At 38.4% G+C, this 19,609-nt stretch overlaps 2 protein-coding genes across 2 annotated transcripts in view; one reads left to right on the top strand and one right to left on the bottom strand.

Moving 5' to 3' along the window:
- Positions 1–19,609, bottom strand: part of PSMD1 (proteasome 26S subunit, non-ATPase 1) — a 75,584-nt gene that overhangs the window by 29,202 nt on the left and 26,773 nt on the right. The window lies entirely within an intron of this gene.
- On the top strand, positions 6,113–18,141 carry HTR2B (5-hydroxytryptamine receptor 2B). Its single transcript, XM_040612907.1, has 4 exons — positions 6,113–6,713; positions 7,420–8,054; positions 14,755–14,955; positions 16,995–18,141. The coding sequence occupies exons 2-4, from the start codon at positions 7,745–7,747 to the stop codon at positions 17,873–17,875; spliced, it is 1,392 nt and encodes a 463-aa protein (XP_040468841.1). The 5' UTR covers positions 6,113–6,713; positions 7,420–7,744; the 3' UTR covers positions 17,876–18,141.

Here is a 19,609-nt window from a genome sequence, read left to right as displayed (position 1 = left end):
TGCTTTACTTCAGCAAATGTTAAACAGGCAGATTGTGACACGAGGAAGAGAAAAACATCTTCTGGTAAAGATGTGATTATACACTTTGAAGCATTAATCATTAAATTCCTGCTCAGAAAGCTGGATTTTATAGAATCATTAACTTGGACACATCTTTTGTGTCTGCAAGCTCAGAAGTTCCCACACAGTTTTTTTTATAAAATCAGGATTAAAGTACACTGATTATGAAATTCTTAGTCACATTTAAATTATTTGTGGCCATTTTCCCAAATGCTTTTCTCTCAAATCTATCCATAAAATGGTCAAACATTTTGACAGGAGGCCTTCTGTAAATCTACTTTGGGAGTTAAAGCTACTTAACGGGTCCGACTTTCCTCAGTAATACAGTCTTCTCGGTCCTGCAATCTTCAAGTGTATTCCCATTCTAGCTCTCTATTACACACAGAATTACAAGTGGGCTGAGGAAGTGAAATGTCTTGTAAAAATGCTTATCAGAGGGACAGGACTTCAGTACACAAGAGCACTGTTGGCATCAATACTTAAGCAGTAACATTTCCTCACTCGCTTTGTAAAGTGTCTCAGCAATAAAGTCCTACACACTGTTGCCAAAGGTTAGCCCATATCAGCCCAAACCCACACTTAATAAAATTCGTAACACACAAAACATTTCTGTCAAGTGACAAAAAAAAAAAAAATAAATTAAGAATCCCTCATAAACAGTTACAGGCTGCACTCACGCTCCCATGGCATTACTTCCAACTAGTAATCCAGGTAGGGAATATGTTTAAAGCACGACCACATTCTCCTTGCCCTGGCCCGAGGCTTTCACCCTTCACTTTGAGCACAACCACACGACACTCAGCACAGCTGAGGGACAATCCTGCTGCTGATGGAGGAGGATTTCACTTCACTGGTACCAAGCCCCACACAGGTTCTCAAACAGAGACCAACCCTTCGGCTCCCCACTGAAGACCTCTACCACTCTGTTGTGCTGATGGCTGAACCAATGTGGTTACTGAGTAGAAATCTTTTGTGGGAGAGGGAGAGAAGTAATGAAGAGTGTGAGAAAACTTAAAAAAATACTAAAAAAAAAGGTAGATGGCTTATCAGAAGTCACACTCAGGAACAGGCTACTCTTGGTCAGTCCTAATACAGACATCTGACATGACTACAAGTTAAACAGAACATCCCATGAAATATCATGATAACGTCTGGATATTCAGTGGGCAGAAGTTTTATCTCCAGACACAATTCCCCCCCAACCCTCTTAAAAGTCATAGTAAAAATTCTAAACCTAAATTATATTTAATATATTTTGAGGATAGAAGCAACGTACCACAGTCCTCTAGTCTGACCTTCCCATAACACAGTCCAGTAATTTAATCTAAAAATTCCTACATTAAAGCCTAAGGCACATCTCTAAACTGGGATGTATATCTTAGCAAGATAGGCAATGTCTATTTTTAAAAACCAAATTATCTTTAATGCACTGGTTCCTTCCTTTTTTCCTAACACTGGTTTTGCTCAAGCAGTTTGCTTTTGCAATTACATTTTACTACAACAGCAAAACGACGACAAAAGAACGGCCTGATTATTTCCTTCATTTTCATCTGAAAATTGCTCAGCTGCTCCTACATAAGCCATTAGAACAGACGTCAGTGAACCCAGACCCATATACAAAAAAGCCAACATCTCAACCAGCCTCAACTTTGTTCTGTTACCAGGAATCTAAATGAATCAAGAAGCCAAAAAAGCGTACAAGTTTATTCTAAAGGGCTTCAACACATTAGTCAGCTACAGCTTTATTCCCACTCTACACCAGAATAAGTTTTACTGTTGTGATATATGGGCTGCAGATGAAGGACTTCCTTCAAGATTCAGTTAATGGTTTGTTTCAGAAATCATAAACAAAACTGTGAAGAAAAACAAAGATGCACCAAGACAGTAATGACAAATTCTCAGTAAAACATAATAGCTACTAGCATTTTATTAGTTTACTCATCAACTGCTGCTCTCAAAGCCTCCACAAGAAATGAACACTATGCAGCTAAGGATTTTGAATCTTCACAGAAGCCATAACCAGACAGAACACAGAGGAGCTGCCTAACTCCTGCCCAATTACCTGAGCCTTAGCCTCAACTTTGATCTCATTCCTGGGGATGTTCATCTGCTAGATATAACTGAATATAAATGACATTTATACACATATCAATGTTATACCCTTGATATAAAAGCTGATACTTAGCTTGTAAGCACCCTAGAATTTCTGAGAAACCAAAGAAAGTTTTGCATTCTTCATTATTTCCAAAGAGAGAGGAAGAGAAAGTTTTTCTTAAGCCTCCAGGACAAAAATTCACAATATAAACCCCAATATGTTAATTGTTAGTAACTCAGATCAACATGAACAAAACCACTCAGATCAGCTGGACACAGAAAATTGTTAGTTTTCTTTTCAGTCCCTCATGTTGACCATGGAAGGTTCCCCATAATTTGCAGAGAACCCCGAAACTGTATTCCCTTTTCACCATGAAACATTTCGTATAGTAGCATTATTAGGAATCTGTAAGGTACCTAAACTGTTTGGTTTTATTTTCTGAAGGTAATTACAATTGCACCATCTGCAGATACTGTAATTCTTAGTAGGCTGTACCTACAAGAGCCTTATTGGGCTACCAAAAGTTGAGGAACATTGTTAGATACATCAATCCTGTTTTAACAATCCACTTGATTTTTTATTTTTTTTTCTAAGAGGCACACAACACCACCACAAGACAAATTAAAAACTCAGATTGCCATATCTTCAAGCATATTCCACTTCGTTTTAGATCACAGCCCAGTTAGAACCACATCCAAATACCTTTGCACAGCCTATCGCCAATTCTGTAAGTTGCACACCTTGAAGGTTAGAGGACTATTGACATTTCTCTTTATATTTCAGTAATATTTAAACATGAAATCCTGTATATCTAAGATAGCATCAATAAGTAAATAAACCAAATATTGAAAATAAACCACCACAGTGGTCTTGTGATTGAGACTAAAAATGGAAGCGCCTGAAGCATCACTAACACATTTTTTTAGTCTAAATATTTAAGGACTTTACAACTCACTGAAAAATGAAATGTCAGAGAATTAAAGAACAATGTCAAATATATCTTTTAGATTCCTCTCCAGTCATATTTCAAAAGATTCTAAATATTTATGGCTGTCTAAACTATTGGACATGAATAAATCACTTGATACAGAACTATTTCCACAAGTTGTTTTGTAGTGCACTGAGAGATAAAAAAAAAAAAAGAAAAGCTTAACAGAAGTTTCATTTCATCCATAAATGAGTTAATAAAGAAGGAATGCAGATATCTAATGGCACAATTTGCAGTCATTTCTGAAGGGGGAGGCGGGGCATGTAGCAGCAGAGGGAAAACATAGAAAATGTAAAACTGCAGAGAAAAATGCAGACAGACACATTTTGGTGTAGATTATGCAAGGGTGTAAACCCTGTCTCTTTTTCTCTTGACAAAAAATACCAAGATATTCCCCTGCCAGGAGCTTCCTGCAACTCTTGTGTGCAACACAGCCTCCTTCTCCACAATGTTTTTCTGAAATGCATCCTGGTTGCCTAAGCATGTATTGCTAAAGAATGAGAACTTCTAGGAAGCCTCCCACTGTCAGGAGGATGAGGCCGAGCGCTGCCAAGAGGCACAGCAGATGAACTTGAAGGATATGCACCAGCTGAACAACACTGTCACCAGTGTCAGCTCACATCTAACGTGGACATAGCTCCATTCAAATAAAATAGTACTGGCAATCTGAAAACAGAAATAACAGGAAGGGATGGGGAAAAAAATTAGTATCTATGCATGGTTCAGATATTAAGGTACAGTGGACCAGGAGTGGGGTCTAGCAAAATTTAAGGTTTATCATCATTAACACAGGAAAGGAGCTGGATATGGGGGCAGGACACAGGCCGGCACAGAAAGCCTAGCCAGAAGCATGCAGTGAAGGAACTACTGCAGATCCGTATCTATAAAGGAGGATGTGTTTCTCAAATTATTCAAAACTGGGAGAGCTAAAAAAACCTCACAAAACGCAGATAAGTTTTCTAGCCATCTGCACCAAGCAGGTATACATGCCTAATGCAACTAAACTCATATAATCTTCCTCTGTAAGTTCTTAAGAAAACTGTTTTCATCTGCATTTTAAAAAAATAATTTCATTTTCAATCAGGTATGAATGCGTTTATGCAGATTTCACCAGAGCAATCTTCAGGCAACAGTACAGCCTTCTGCTGGTGCTTCATCAAGGTGCCTCTCTTCTCCCAACGTATTTAATTTAGTCATTCTAGTAGCTAAAAATATGATTTTGTCATATAAATGACATTGTAACATCCACTGAGGCATTCCAGAGAAGTGGAAACACTTGATCTTCACTTTGACCAAAACACCTTTACCACAGTAGCCAACAGTGATGCTTCTTGATAGCAAGACCTATGAAGAAAATTTATAGAGGTAATGCAGAACTCAAAATTACGCTTCTGTAACTCTTGATACTTCCCCCACGCCAGATTGATTGAGGGATAGTGTCTACTGCACTGTGAAAGTGTGAGAAGTAAAAAACCCAACCAAGCAAAAAAAACCCCCAACAACCAACCCAAACAAAAACCCCCTCTTTCAAGATAATGCTTTAGCTCCAACACAGGCTTGCACCAGTAACACGCTGATGATCAGCAGATGGTTCTGATAGATGCATTATTTTTTTTTTCCCCTGGAAGTTTTAATTCTGTTCTTTAAATTCAGAGATGTGACCTGAAGAGTTGCTTGTGACACACCCCCAGAAGAAGATCACTGAAAGTAAAGGATTAATCTATCTTTTACTATACTTTGGTGGTTTATTTGTTTTCCATTTTTTATGGAAACACACTGCCCATAGCTCCATCTCCAAAAAGCAGTAATAATTCCAGCTGTCTTTCAACAAGAAAAAAATAGCTCAAGTGTCAATGATGAAGGAAAACAAGCTTTACCTGTACAATCAGAAAAAGTGAACACAGGCTCTGTTTATCCAATGGAAATTTTGGTAAAGACTTCAAGTACAGATAGATTAATGCCAGGAGGGCCTTCAAGATTTATAAAATAAAACAGAAAGTTATTAGACATAGGTCGAGCTTCAGGAAAACTGAATCCAAATGCTCAGTAGCCCAATATAGTATCGTCCTGTCTCAATTTCTGCTTTTTCTATGTTTTCACGTACTCTGCTCTCTCAGTTCTATCAGACATTATGCTGGGGAGGTGGTCAGATAAGGAAACAAAATTAATGTAGGTAGATTAATCTTTATTTCCTAATATATACTTTTCTGAAGAATAGACATCAAAAGTCAGTTGCAAATGAGTACAGCATGGAATCTTGCCAAAGGTTTCCTTCACACAGGAAAAATAAGGAACAAGCGAAAACTACTTTGCTATCGTATGATATGAACACACTTTAAGTCAAATATTTCTATTAATTTCTAGCAGCAGCTTTCTTTTCAGCCCCAAAGTAGTTGTATCTTAAAGATATGAATGCTTTCTTTTTAAAAAAAACACCAAAACCAAATATAAATTGATTCAGAGTTCACTGAGGACCCAATTCCCAGCTCAAGCCTGGTAAGCACTAGCAATTCATGGAATGTAATGGCCAGTGACATACAGGGGGTCAGATTATGATCTCTTCTGGTCTTAAACTCAAAGACTATTACACACTTGTCCAGCTAATGTCTTTGGAAGTGAACTCTATTTGCATTTTAATGCAGAACTGTAAGATGATGTTAAAGACCATACACACATCCACTGAAAGCTGCAAGGGTAACAAAAGAGAACATTTGTGGTAATAAAAAGCAGCTGCAAGAAGATTTAAAGTAACAGTGTAACTTAAAATAGAGGGCTAGACAATACTTTCATAAAATCTGTCAAGAAAAAAAACAACAAACTGGGGTGTTTACAGGGCAGCAGAACTTTTCAGGGTTAACAGTGCTTCCGTCCAGAGAGAGCAAGCGCGCAGGCATACGCACGCTGTGGTGCATATAACTACCATATCATAGCGTGAAGGGTCATTTACAGGATCTGCACATCCCGATACAGCTACAAGGAGCACACGTTATAGTACTGGAGCACTGAATCAATCAACCCTTCTCTGGCTCTTTTCCAGCCAAAGTCCCACTCATTTACTTCCCTGCTTTTCAAGCACTTGAGCTGGATACACCGCAGTGAGTCAATCAACAAACAAGGGCAGAAGCAGACAGCGAGCTTTGCTAATGAACAACGAGAAAACTGCACAGAGACTCTGCTAATCGCTTAAGTAAAATCATCAAAAGAATGGAAAAGAACAGCAAAAAAGAAAACAAGCTTATTTCTATCTTTTTATAAATGTGGCCAGAATGATTCTTTTACTCCGATCAAGAGTTGGACAAAATACCTGGGTAAGAAATACAGTTTTCCCAAAACAGAAATTCTTAATCTTGGTGTTAGAAGAAATGTGCTAAACAAAAGCACACAAAGAGAAAAGCTTTAGAAAAAGTCTAAAAAATAAAACCAATTGAAAAACTTGTTTTCAAGAAAGCAGTGAAAAAAATCCTATCTTAAAATCCTCCACATGACGAAAAAGAAAATCAAAACGGATATTCCTGGAAGCAAAGTGAACTCTACTGAAATGCAAGAGAAAGTGAAATGCAAGAGAAAGAGGTAAGGCTTTCTTCACCTGAAAAATGCAACACATCAAATCTTCTCAGTAACTGAGCATTTGTTCAGCTTAACACTGTGACAGCTGTTTTAGTCTCTGCTTGAAGGGGGAAATGTACGGCTTAAGTCTCCAGCAGTTGAGAGACAGAGAGAGAGGGAGGGAGGGAAAGAAAAGGCTGTGCTTAATAAAAGCCCTGCTCAGATTACAAAAACAAATGGTTTACTCCCCGCCCCCCCCCCCCCCCCCCATCCCTTCAAGTAATGTGTAAATTTAGATGTCTCAGTTCCATAAATCTTTATGGTCCCCTTCAGACAGTCACCAGTATTTTATTGTCTACAGCTTCCTGACCTGCACCTGATAAATTAGGAGCTGCAGACACTAAAACGGAAACCTCATACATAATTTCTGAAGATATTTTTGGGGTGACCCTCTGTGGCGAAATAGGATTCTTAATAAGGGGAAATATGGGAACTGCCATCTGCCTACGCACACGCTGCTGGAGACTATCAGGAGAGGAGGAGTTGCATATACACAACACGAGCATCTGCCTTTGCATCAGTTTGTACTTATAAAGAGCAAATCTATGTACCCTGTATCTAAAGGGAAACATTTAACATCCAAATTGATCTATCACTTTTTACTGCGGTAGAAAGGGGAAAAAAACCAAACTAACAAAAAGAAAGCTAACGCACTGCCTGCTTTTCACAGCTACTGAACTGTCTCCTATAATCTTCTGAAACCTGAACCTCGCTATAAAGGGGAGACCAGACCACTGAACCCTACCTACCAGAGATGGACACAAGACAGGACTTTGATTTTTAAGACCTAACTGCACACAGCAAGACACAGGATAAAAAAATTGGATACCAGCTCGGACATGGTTACAGTACCTCAAAATAGCAGATGACCAGTTTACCATACTGACCATGCTGGCCTTTCTTCAGGACCATCGTGGACCAGAGAGGAACAGTGAACTCTTAGACCGTTTCCTGTGCAAAATACAGCTCCTGAATACTTTCTGCTGGACACAAAGATGTCCTATCCTTTACATTTCTTGAATGGGTCTGGAGTTGGCAATGGATCTTTGTCACCTCTCTCAGTAGCAGGAGAACCCAAGCAGGAATACCCAAGCGATGAACAAGGAAATAAAGTGCGTTGGGCAGCTTTACTGATCCTCCTGGTGATAATCCCCACCATTGGAGGGAACATACTTGTCATACTGGCGGTGTCTCTGGAGAAAAAGTTGCAATATGCTACCAACTACTTTTTGACATCCTTGGCGGTGGCAGATTTGCTCGTGGGTCTGTTTGTGATGCCGATTGCCCTCCTCATAATATTATTTGGTAAGTACAGTGCATTTGTTTCATCAGGCTAGCATATGGCATACAATTTGGGAAGGTCTAATTTAAACAGAAGAACTGTTTGCTTTCCACCATTACAATTTTAAAAATAATTTGGATGAGGGCTGCTAATTTTTCTCCCCCTCTCACCTTAATACAGCTTAATGTCTTTATGGAAAGTATACCACTGTGGATATTTTTTCCTTTGAAATAAACCATTCAAAAAAAATAGTCACCTGAGACTTAGAATTGATACTAAATTGGAACTAGAAACAGGAAATCACATTTTGTACAGTGTAGTATTTTAAACATCAGCATAATGTTGGTATCTATTCTATTGGATATTATGCTAATTGTAGGCAGTCTTTTACATGAAATGAAGTCTAGGTATCTGTTCAGTGTACTGAACAGGTTTTGAACTTTCTTGGAATCCAGCACATTATTTTATCTTAGTATTGATTCCAAGCTTCATGAACAGCCAGAGATGCTCCCTTACACCATTGGAGACAACAAACCTTACCAGTACTAGTTTCAGAGAAACCTACTTTTCACCCACCCAGAAGAAAGCAGCAGGTTCATAAAGCACCCTAAAGAATTAACTCTGTCAAGCCAAGAAAGCCTCAATCCGTGTAATGTTTGAGACTCATTTAGTCCGGTTCATATGGAATAAAATAGGGTTTTTTTTTTTTACATGAACATACACCGAGTGTGACATTTTCTTTCTGGTTATTCATTACAGAACAAACATGACTTTTTCACATTCTCTCATACTCAGCTTTATTTCAGATACTGCTTTTGACAACTAATCAGAGGTAGCTCCATGGGAAAGTCTCTCTTTTACTCCTAAAGTTTCTTAAAAGAATACATTTTAAATTGTCTATTTATGTATCATACAAATGGAAAAAATCAACAAGATGGGTTTTTCGACAAACTTGGATCTACACAATTATCTTTAACATATAGATACCCCTGGGCCCTACATAACAAAAGGAAAAATGAACTCCTGCAGTCTATGCTAGATCTCTAAGAGTTGCCTGAGCAACAAGCAAACATAATCATAAACTTTATTTCAGAAAGGCCATCAGTAACTTTTGTTTGCTGCAGAAGACTGGTATCACTTTATTAACAAATGTGTTTATTCACTAAATGCCTTGAGACTGAATTTCTGTGTATTACAGACTGCTTCTCCCTAAACAGATGTATGAACTGGAGGTCAGAATTCAGTGTTGAGATCATAAAATAACCTTTTTTCCAAGTAACAGTGTCTAAAAAGAAAAGTAAATGTACATGACCAGGACAGTGATTTCTAACTTAAAAACGACACCACAGTCGCTTATAAAAAACCTTAGGATGTCACATATGTGCACATGCGTATGCAGAGACAAGAAACATGTATATACATACTTACACACAGATATTGTAACTGCTTAATTCCTGCCAAAGGCCTCATTAATAATAAAAGTAAAACTACTAACCATAAAAAGTACTAGTATTGGACTAGCAATCAATACAAAGGGAAGGCATGTTCTGGATTTTGTGGAGTTCTTTTTTGGTGGTGGTACAGGGTTTTTTGTTTGCCTTTTTTATATTATTTTTGTTTTGCTAGATGAATAAATCTTTTCTTTTTAACTTTGTAAAGAGACTATTGCTCCTTAATCTCTCTATTAATCCAGTGCTAAATCCTGGTTACAACCCTTTAAAAGCATGCTAGGAATCTTAATTTAAAAGTCAAACAAAAGCATCTTTCATGTTGCAGGAAATTTACAAGAAAGTAGCAAAATTAGTTGGAATTAGCTAAGACTGATCGGCCTTTCACACAGTAGTGGTTAAAACAAAGTTCTTGCATACAAGTCACTCTTTGGCAGCCAACCAGAAAAACTGCTTTGCCACTTCATCCACTGGGGAAGATGCTGAGGTGTTTATAGAAGTTCAAAGCACAAGCAAAACAGGAAGAGTTAATGGAATGAAGCTAGAACAGACATTTAAATACATAACAAGTCTAAATCTTGAAGCTACATTAGCCAGATAACTACTTGAACATTGAATAATCATTGACAACTGGAGAGCTAATTAAATTCATCCTCTTGGCACTTCCACACAGGAATGTTCCTATAATAATGAAATAGCTGGGTGCAACTTCTAGATAGAGAATACAAATATTATGCTTCCAGTTTGGGACTGATATCTAATTATGTGGAGAATATTTGAGAGGAAAAAGGTGTGAACTAAAGTGCAGTCACATTAAATGATCCTGACTGTAAAAACCAATGTGTCACAGAGCATTCAAATTCAAAAGCTACTACAGATATTGGCTCCATGCCCTGACAGCACACTCAGAGAAAAAACTTCAGAAATAGACACTTTCTGTAATAAAGGGCTGCCCCTTTTAAAAATAAACAAATCTGTAACTCACAGGTATAACAGCATGAGAAGCAGATTATTTATTCTCAGCAGAGCAACCAAAATGTACTCTGGTACAAATACACACTGCAATTTCAATTTAGGGGTGCAAGTGTCAGAATATACAAACAGTTCATTGCTTTTATTGCTGGCTAAACTCTTCCCATTTCTTCCAAAAACAGGAGGGTATGTTAGGAAATAATTGCATTCTCTGAAATCTAGCTTTCAAAAGTTATCCAAATTTTTAATACTTAGAACTACTGAAGAAAAGCAAAAATGTTGCTATTCATCAGATAGTGAAATTAGTAAACAAACTTGAGAGATCCTCTCATTTGCAAAGCCTGCAGCAGGAAGAAGTCTGTTCCCCACGGTTTGGTGGGCAATGGATTACTTTGAGACAGGGCACATACATTTTAAAAATATATTCTCTATTCCTGATATTCATCCACTTAAAAATCAGACGGCAAGGCTGATAGATTTTAAAAACAATGGTTTGTAGCCTGGGACTATCTTAATCTTTCCCCATTACTGATGGGCCACAACAAATCCTCCCTTCTTGCTTGTGCAAACTATGAGAGAAAACTTCTATTGAGGGCTACTTTCCAAAATTTCAAGTATAAAGATAAATAAGAAACCAAAGCTTTATTCTACACAAAGCAACTCTAATTAAAAAAAAACCAAACTTTGGCTAAATTAAGGAAACTATGACAGTGAACAACTACTGTTGAAGCAGAAATTTTAGCAGAAAAATAAGAGGCAGGCAGCCACAGGGGTGAAACAGCAAGACAGCAGCTTGGAAACACCAGGCCTATACAGCCCACGCAGCTGAATACTGACACAAGGGTGAACGCCACACATGCAAGTTACAGACACATGCACACCGATTTGAAGATTGAAACCTAGACTTCAGTCAGCGAGTGGTTAAAAATACCTAATTTCCATCTCAGTAAAAGCAACATTATCTAACAGCAACAAAATCCTTGACAGGTAACACGCTTCAGCAGCCCTTATAGCAGAAGAACAAATGGCTTCCAAGTCTATTTCAAGATCTCTCAATCATGCTTATACATGTACACAAGCAGTGCTTTCTCCCAAGCTTTCAAAAGACCTTTTGGTTTACAGCAAGAGCAGCTCATCAATACTGTACTTTAAGGACTATACATTTCCAAGGTATTTCCTATAAATAAAGCTTTTCTTAAAGATTAACCAAGGGTAGACAGTTATGGTAAAAGCTCATCTTCTCTTAAGGTGCAAGACAAACCTTAAAATGTGTATTTTATCCCGGTTTGACTCAAAACAAGGAAAATTTGCAACAGCAGCACTGCCACAGCACTGGGAGGATTTGAGGCAAGGTTTGTAGGAAGGAGGAACACTTTCTGTTACGCCACCTGACAGCTGGAGAAACCAGACAAGTTTTCAGGCAGGCACTTTTGTCAGATAACCTAGGCATACTACCTGGTTCAAATCAGCTTTCAACTCCCAAGGAAAAAAAAAGATGGAGAGTTTCAGTCAGCCCAGTAAATGTTCTGGTCTGCTCCAAGTGTGGATCTATACTAGGAGAATCAGAACTTGCAACAATTCAAACTAAGCATGAGCTGCTAATGGCTTTGTATCACCACTTGGCAGGACATACTCATTTTACCTTCAGTCTGAATTACAAAACAGGGCAAGGAACAAGCAGGTCACTGTCATGTTCAAGGTCAGAGATTCTTTCTGAGTCCTGAAAGGATATTAATATTCCATCCTTTTCCTACTCTCAAACTAACAGAATAGGCCAACAGTGACACACACACCACCACAAAATGCACAACTCCACCAAGAGCCATCTCTCAAACACTAGGCACAGAGCTTCTAACACAGGTGCAAGCAACAAATCAAAATAAGTAAAAGCAAAATAGACCATGATATGAAACCTAGACAACTACATGACTCTTCTGGACTTTCAGTTTCACAATATTTGTTTTGTTTAAACAGTAACAATATTCTTCAATTCTTATCAGCTACTGCATTTGAAGTCTACTCTGATTTTTAGATAAAACACACACATACAAATACAACAGTACATATTCTATAGTCATGAATGTGGTAACTTACTGCCCTCTGCATCCAATTCAAAACAAGACAAAAATAAAGACAAAGCTTTCTCTGTTCAGTTGCACTAACTAACAAAAGCTCTTGCAACTCAAAAACATACAAATGCACCTATATTCAAGAGAAGGAAAAGAGCTTTTTGTTGCAAAATATTTCAGAGCCACCTTTTGCAAAGAGTAAATTAACTACAGAAGGAAAGGATTTATCACAGTGCAATTCTCCAGGAAGCAAAGCAACTACAACCTAGTGAGCAGCATTGGAGAGCTAGTACCCTCCAACAGAAGTATTAGCTGCTCACTTGAAATCCAGCTGTGTTATCCACCATCCTTCAAGATGTAGAATACACTTTCCATTGTTAACATTTTTATCTGAACTAATCCTTCATCACGGAGTCAACAGAATTAGTCTTATTTTTCTAGAGTGAGCAAAAAAATGTAAAGCCCATCAAATCAATTATTTCTTTTAACTATAATTTTTTTCCTTCAGAAAGGCACCATACCTTACTGCCAGCTGAGAGCGTAGACAAAAAAATTAAGTATGAGTAAGCGTTTCATAATATACTAATTACAACTTTCTCATACTAGCCTGACAGCATAATTTTTTGAAGCCAATTTCAACCATGATATCTATTTTAGGAAATATGCAGCTAGATACTGGTTAATGATTTGAGAATAGACCACCTCTTTCCCTTCTGCCTTGCTGCCTACATCATCCTCCCTGGTGTTCACTGCTTTGGGGATGGGTGAGGGTCAGTTCTGAGCTCCATCCATTCATTCTCTTGTTTAACAGGCAAGGTTTCCCAACACAGGTGAGAGTGCAGACAAGTACTTGCTATGTCTGACTTTATAAACCCGAGGATGGAAAATTTTATAATTCAAGTCAAGGCAGCACCACTATCATTTCCATCTGTCAGTCACATTATAAAAAAAAAATGTTTTAATCTCAAACTACTGCAACATTACCACATTGATACAACTGGGCATTACAATAGTCCAACTCATTTGGCATTCTCTGTATGCAGATCTATTTATTCAGAGCAAGAAGATTAAAACCAACCTGCTTTGGATATATCTTTAGAAATGTCTTTTTCCCACCCCTTAATCATCATTCAACAAAGAATTGATTTCTCTGGCAATACTATTAATGTGCCTACTGACTACATACAGCTGAATTCTGTAGATAAGGAGAATATATTTATCAACTTCTATCATCAGAAACAGAAAAAACTTCCATGTTCACACACTCTTCGCTAGGACTAAAGAACATTCTTACAGACACACGACACTTACATGCCCCTCAAATTGAAGGCTGCTAGCACTCATTTGCAATACAAACTAACAGTGAGTGAAAATAAAGCAGTTAATCAGTTTTAAAGTTCATTTGGTTTTGAATTTTAAACATTGATAGGGGAGACCCAGCTGTCAAAACCACAAGCCTTTTGGAAAGCTGAACACTACAAAACCTTGATCTTGGATATAATGCAGTTGACAGACCCCAAGTTCACTATAGAGATTAACATTGAAGATAGATAACTACCGTCAGAATCAGGATGCCAGACTTAAAATCCTCTTTGGGGGCGGGGGTGGGTGGGAGAGAACAACACACCCCCACCCCAAAAAACCACCATGTGCATGAAAGCCTGTCAATTTTTATGAAATCATTACTGAGAATAGCCCTGCTTTGCCACATTAGTGCTCACTGCATGTGGTGAAGTGACACAGCAAATTTATTTTAAAACTGTGTGAACTAGATTCTTCAACATCACCACTAAGGTTCAACTGTGGTTCTGCATGATTGACTAATACATTGGTTATGACCCATTATCTCCTCCATTTAATACAACCTTGAATCATAGGATTATCAAGGAGACATAGCTGAAAATATAACCATTTACCAGCAGGGTGCAAGGAACAAGCACAGTCATGGATGAACTTTTTTACCCACAGTCCTTGCTACAAATTGCTTATGATCTAGAAAGAACAAAAAAGACAGGGAAAGGGTTATAACGCACCAACAGCCCAATCAATACGATGGCAGCAGCCATGCCAGTTAGAAGCTAACTAAAATGTAAGACAGAATCCAGCTGAGGCAGTGGCAAGGCTTGGTTCCTGTGGGATTATGAACTTCTCAAAAGTACTGATGCCAAAGGAAAACCATACACTGAACACTCTCAAAAAGCTTAGATTCTAATGAGTTTTCTGTTCTCTTTCAGACAATGCCTGGCCTTTTCCAACTTCCTTGTGTCCCATCTGGCTCTTCCTTGACGTCCTATTCTCTACAGCTTCCATCATGCACCTCTGTGCCATCTCACTAGACCGCTATATTGCAATTAAAAAGCCAATCCAGGCTAGTCAATACAATTCATGGGCTACAACAATCATCAAAATCATCGTGGTTTGGCTCATTTCAATAGGTATGGGAGACTGAGTCTAGAAAAGGAATGCAGAAACTTTTCACGTATAAAACAAAAGGTGAAAGCTGGGCAAAATGAAAAATTTGGCCAAGCACGATTGATTAGCAGACCCTAACACCTGGGCTGGCCTAAGTCCACCTCTTGGATCATGCATAGCTACATCCTAAAAGTCTGCCAAAACTGCTGCTCCTTTTCAGGCTTACCAGAAAGGGCAAGGACTGAATAGGGATAATCATTGCTCTTCATGGTCCTAAAAGTCCAAAAATCAAAAGACAGCATCTGCATGCATAGCATGTCTCCTGGGAAAGCAAGATTGCATGTTCCTGTGGTAGTATATTCTGTCCCAAACACAATTTTAAGCCTTGAGTAGATGCTACTAAAATCTGTGCCTTACAATTGTGCCATGAAGCCAAGTAAAAAAAGGTTAATTATTTACATCAAGGATTGAAAGATAAATGAGTGCCTTGTTACATTCACACTGAAGACTGAGACACACTGGCAATATAGCATATAGAAAGGCTAACTTCAAGAAACACACCTCTCCTATCCCCCCCCCCCAAACAGTTTATATAAAGGATGCCAACAGATAAGCTTTTATATTAGCACCTGTGGTTTGCATGTGGCACCTCACCTGTCTTTAACACTTAAAAAAAAATGTTAAGTGAGCTAAGGAGGTGAAAACATTTAATTTAAATAACTTAATGCATGCTGCAAGCAGACTAGGTAGAGTGCTGTATGCTCTGTGTGCAAGAGAAAGAACAAAATTGTTCTGGATTATTAAGGCCAGTGATGCATAGGAGAGTGTGTACATCCACCTTCTTGGCAGAGGCATACATGGCCAAACCCCAAAATTCCAACTTGAAAAAAATTCTGGAAGAGCTGGGAAGATAGAAGAAAAGATACGATCTCTATTTTATCACAAAAAAAAAAAAAAAAAAAAGGAAACTGTTAGTATGACAAGACACAAGTTGACCTTTTAATGCCTGATTTGTTATTAATCAGTGCTGTACTTTTTCATCTATTTTATTTAACTCAAAAGTAGTCTGCAGCTGAGTCTGAGTTCTCCAAATCAAAGGTTAATTTGGTTCAATCCTCATACTAAATGTTTGCTGTATCTGAATGTATGCCTTTTATTAAGAAAGGGATCAAGTGGCTGAGGGGTACACCATTTTGCCTTTGCTGCCTTCAACCAACTTCAGTAAGCAGAGCAGCAGAGGAATACAGTAAATCCCTAGATCTCATTAAGTGGCATCAGGAAACAGCACAAATAACCCAGACAGCAAGGAACCTGTTGTTTTTGTTGTAATGTCAGACTGCTGGAAAATGAAGTGCTGACTGTAATTCAGTGCTTATAAAAAATTTATTTGAAAAACAAGACTGCTAACTTTTTTTTTTTTTTACACAAGTGGTGAATTATAGAGCTAGCTAGCCTCATTTAAACACTCTTAAATATGTAAGAGACTTTAAACAACAAATCCATCTCAAACTCACGCTGAACAACTATGGCAACTATTTAACTACTTGTATATATGAAAGAGTCAGGTTGGGTGAAAAAAAAGATCAGCTGTCTGTGTCTGGTCACTTGATGCAGTTAAGATAAGAGGGAAAGACAAAATTTATGTATTTACAGAACTGCCCTTCAAGAAGTGCAAATGTTGCCACAGGGTGGGGCAGGGGTGGGAAGCAGATGGCATTAGGGAAACATTTCACTGGAGGAAAAGACATACTAATTTTAACAACCAGAGTCAAAGCAATTCATGTGTTTCACACTTGAGAACTTGGCAACTTTATACTGCTTCCTCAATCACTAAGTGTTAGTTAGGCCCCATCTCCTTCAAAAGGGCACTATGTCAAAGCTGAGCTTGCCAAGTCTTAGAAAGTACTGTTTATGATACCCTCAGCAATTCACATTCTGTCACCCTGTGCCTACTCCAGAGCTCAGGAACTACCTTTCTTTAGAGATCCTGAGGCTTCAGGCCCAAAAAAAAGAGAATGCAAGTAACTACCATACGCTGAAGTACTTGTTTTTTCTCCTGTAGGCATTGCTATTCCGATCCCCATCAGAGGCATTGAAGATGGAAATGGCAACTCAACAAACATCACGTGTGTCCTGATGCCCGATCGTTTTCATGACTTCATTCTGTACGGATCAGTGGCTGCATTCTTCATTCCACTCGCTATCATGATAGTCACTTACTTTCTGACAATCCAAGTGCTCCGCAAGAAGGCCTACTGGATCAACAAGCCACCTCAGCGTTTCACTTGGTCAACTGTGTCCACAGTATTTCAGCGTGACGCAACGCCTGCCTCCTCACCAGAAAAGGTGGCCATGCTAAACGGCTCCAGAAAGGACAAGACTTTGCCCAATGACACATCTATCTGCAGAACATCTACAATTGGGAGGAAGTCCATGCAAACAATAACCAATGAACAAAGGGCATCAAAAGTTTTGGGCATTGTATTTTTTCTTTTCTTATTGATGTGGTGCCCATTCTTCATTACAAACATAAGTTCAGTTCTGTGCAACTCCTGCAACCAGGAGGTTTTTCAAAAACTAATGGAGATCTTTGTTTGGATAGGGTATGTATCCTCCGGAGTGAATCCTCTTGTCTATACACTCTTCAACAAAACATTTAGGGAGGCTTTCAGCAGGTATATCACTTGCAACTATCGGACCACAAAGCCTATAAAGGCCCTCCGAAAGCACTCCAGCAGGATCTCTTTCAGAAGCTCTGTGGCAGAAAATTCCAAGCTCTTTGTCATGCATGGGATGAGAAATGGGATTAACCCCATTATGTACCAGAGCCCAATGAGGTTGAGGAGTTCACCCATCCAAGCCTCATCAGCCATTCTGCTGGATACGTTGCTGCTCACAGAGAATGAAGTTGATAAAACAGAAGAACAAGTCAGCTACGTATAGTGGAACGGCAGCTGTGTCCATATCATAGTATTACTGTATGTATTATTCTAGGAAACTGTGCTATAAGAGGGTATAAATACTATTGTTTTCTGCTATTTATGCAAGCAATATCTTATAAATTTATATTAATTCCTCTCCTCCAAAGTCTCCTCTACTTTAACCCCAACGCTATGGTGGCAACCACAACTTCATTCCATGATAAATGACTAATGCAGAATTGTAGCCTACAGGAAGAGGAATATAAATAAAAGTTAAATCAGTTTGAATATCTGAGTTCAGTTATCATCTTCAGTCTCCACAAAGTACATTTTTATATAAACAGCATCTCCACACAAACACTACTTCAGCATTTGCTCCGGCAAGACAACAGAACACTCTGTAGGTTGATGCTCTACGATGAAATTAGCAGGGGGATAGAAGCTTGCCGGTTTTGATTTAAATTCACCCTTACTCCTGTAAACAAGACAGCACACAGGCTCACTGCATTGCCTCCTACTTATCCAAGAATGAGCTTTTCTTGTTCTCTGAGGGTATGCATATCACAAGCAGAATCACTCGGTTCAGAGTCCAAAAGGTGTAGGTGTCCTTTCCACAAGGGGCAAAACTGGTTCTTTGGGTGAGAAAAAATTCCATGTGCTGAAGTCATCCCTTTGTGGTTTTACTGTAAGGGGTGGGCAGAATCTCTCACCCACCTGAATTTTCTCCCCATTACTCTCACATATATCTGTCACAATGTCAGATCTGTCACAGAAAACTGCCCTTTGTTGTTTTGACACTAAGAAAAATAAATGAGAGCATTTAACCAAAACAGGACAAAAATCACATCAATGATCACGAGTAAAAACAGGACAGGCAGTGCCTGGAACATCCCTTTAATTTATACAAACAGACTTCCTTTATGACCATTGGAACTTCAGTGAAAGCCTTCCCTCATCCAAGATAGCTCACACTAAGTAGAAAAATCTGACAGAATAGCTATTTCATTTGAAAGTAAGAGCAAATGTTTCAGAGACAGCAGGGACAACACTACTATCTAGACCCACACAGACTCACAGTTTAGCTTAGGTCAAAAGAATTTCATTGACCTAATGGCACAAGATTACAGGTCCCAATTCACATTCTCTCAAACATGTTCAAGCCTGCCATCAGAGCACAAAATTCATAGAAAGAATCGCTCCTCACAATCCAAAAAAGCTGCCAGACTATCATCTGGGAAATCAGGAGCTTCTGACAGTTCCAGACCATCTCTCTTTGGGAAGGGAAATCAGATTTCCCCAAAGTCCTGGAGTTCTTACTGTAAGCAGCTAGCTCACCATTTTTTTTTTCAATAGTTTCCATTTACAATAAAACTTTCAGCTCAGGCTTTGTTTTCATTTTTAATGTTTTCAGAACTCTTCAGTTACATGCCAATATTACATACAGGGAAAGTCTTAGGTTTTTTCATCCACAGAACAGAAAGTACTAAAGATAAATATATATAAATAAATGTTGGAAGGACATGTTAATTTAAAACATATGCAAGTTCAAAACAGAGCCTAATGTAACAACTGCCAAAAATTTCCAGAAGAAAGTATTAAAAATACTTCCGTGGTACTTATGGTAAGTTGTCTCCTTCCTCCCCTTTTTGGTGATAGTCATTAGGCACTTACGTTAGAATAAGCTCTGACAGCTCTTACCCCTCTTTCATTAATCAAATTTGTTTAATAGGATTTTGTAGTTGGAGGCCAGGATTGA

The sequence above is a fragment of the Falco naumanni genome, chromosome 13 (assembly GCF_017639655.2).
Source record: "Falco naumanni isolate bFalNau1 chromosome 13, bFalNau1.pat, whole genome shotgun sequence".
Lineage (NCBI taxonomy): Eukaryota > Metazoa > Chordata > Aves > Falconiformes > Falconidae > Falco > Falco naumanni.
Note: the sequence above shows the minus strand (reverse complement) of the source record. Positions and strands in the feature narration are given on the sequence as shown.

What these genes read in the sequence shown, in the direction of transcription:
- HTR2B (XM_040612907.1), top strand. Translation starts at nt 7,745, where the DNA reads ATGTCCTATCCTTTACATTTCTTGAATGGGTCTGGAGTTGGCAATGGA. An exon ending in CCTCCTCATAATATTATTTG is followed by an intron (nt 8,055 to 14,754) that starts GTAAGTACAGTG and finishes GTTCTCTTTCAG; the next exon opens with ACAATGCCTGGCCTTTTCCA. An exon ending in GGTTTGGCTCATTTCAATAG is followed by an intron (nt 14,956 to 16,994) that starts GTATGGGAGACT and finishes TTTCTCCTGTAG; the next exon opens with GCATTGCTATTCCGATCCCC.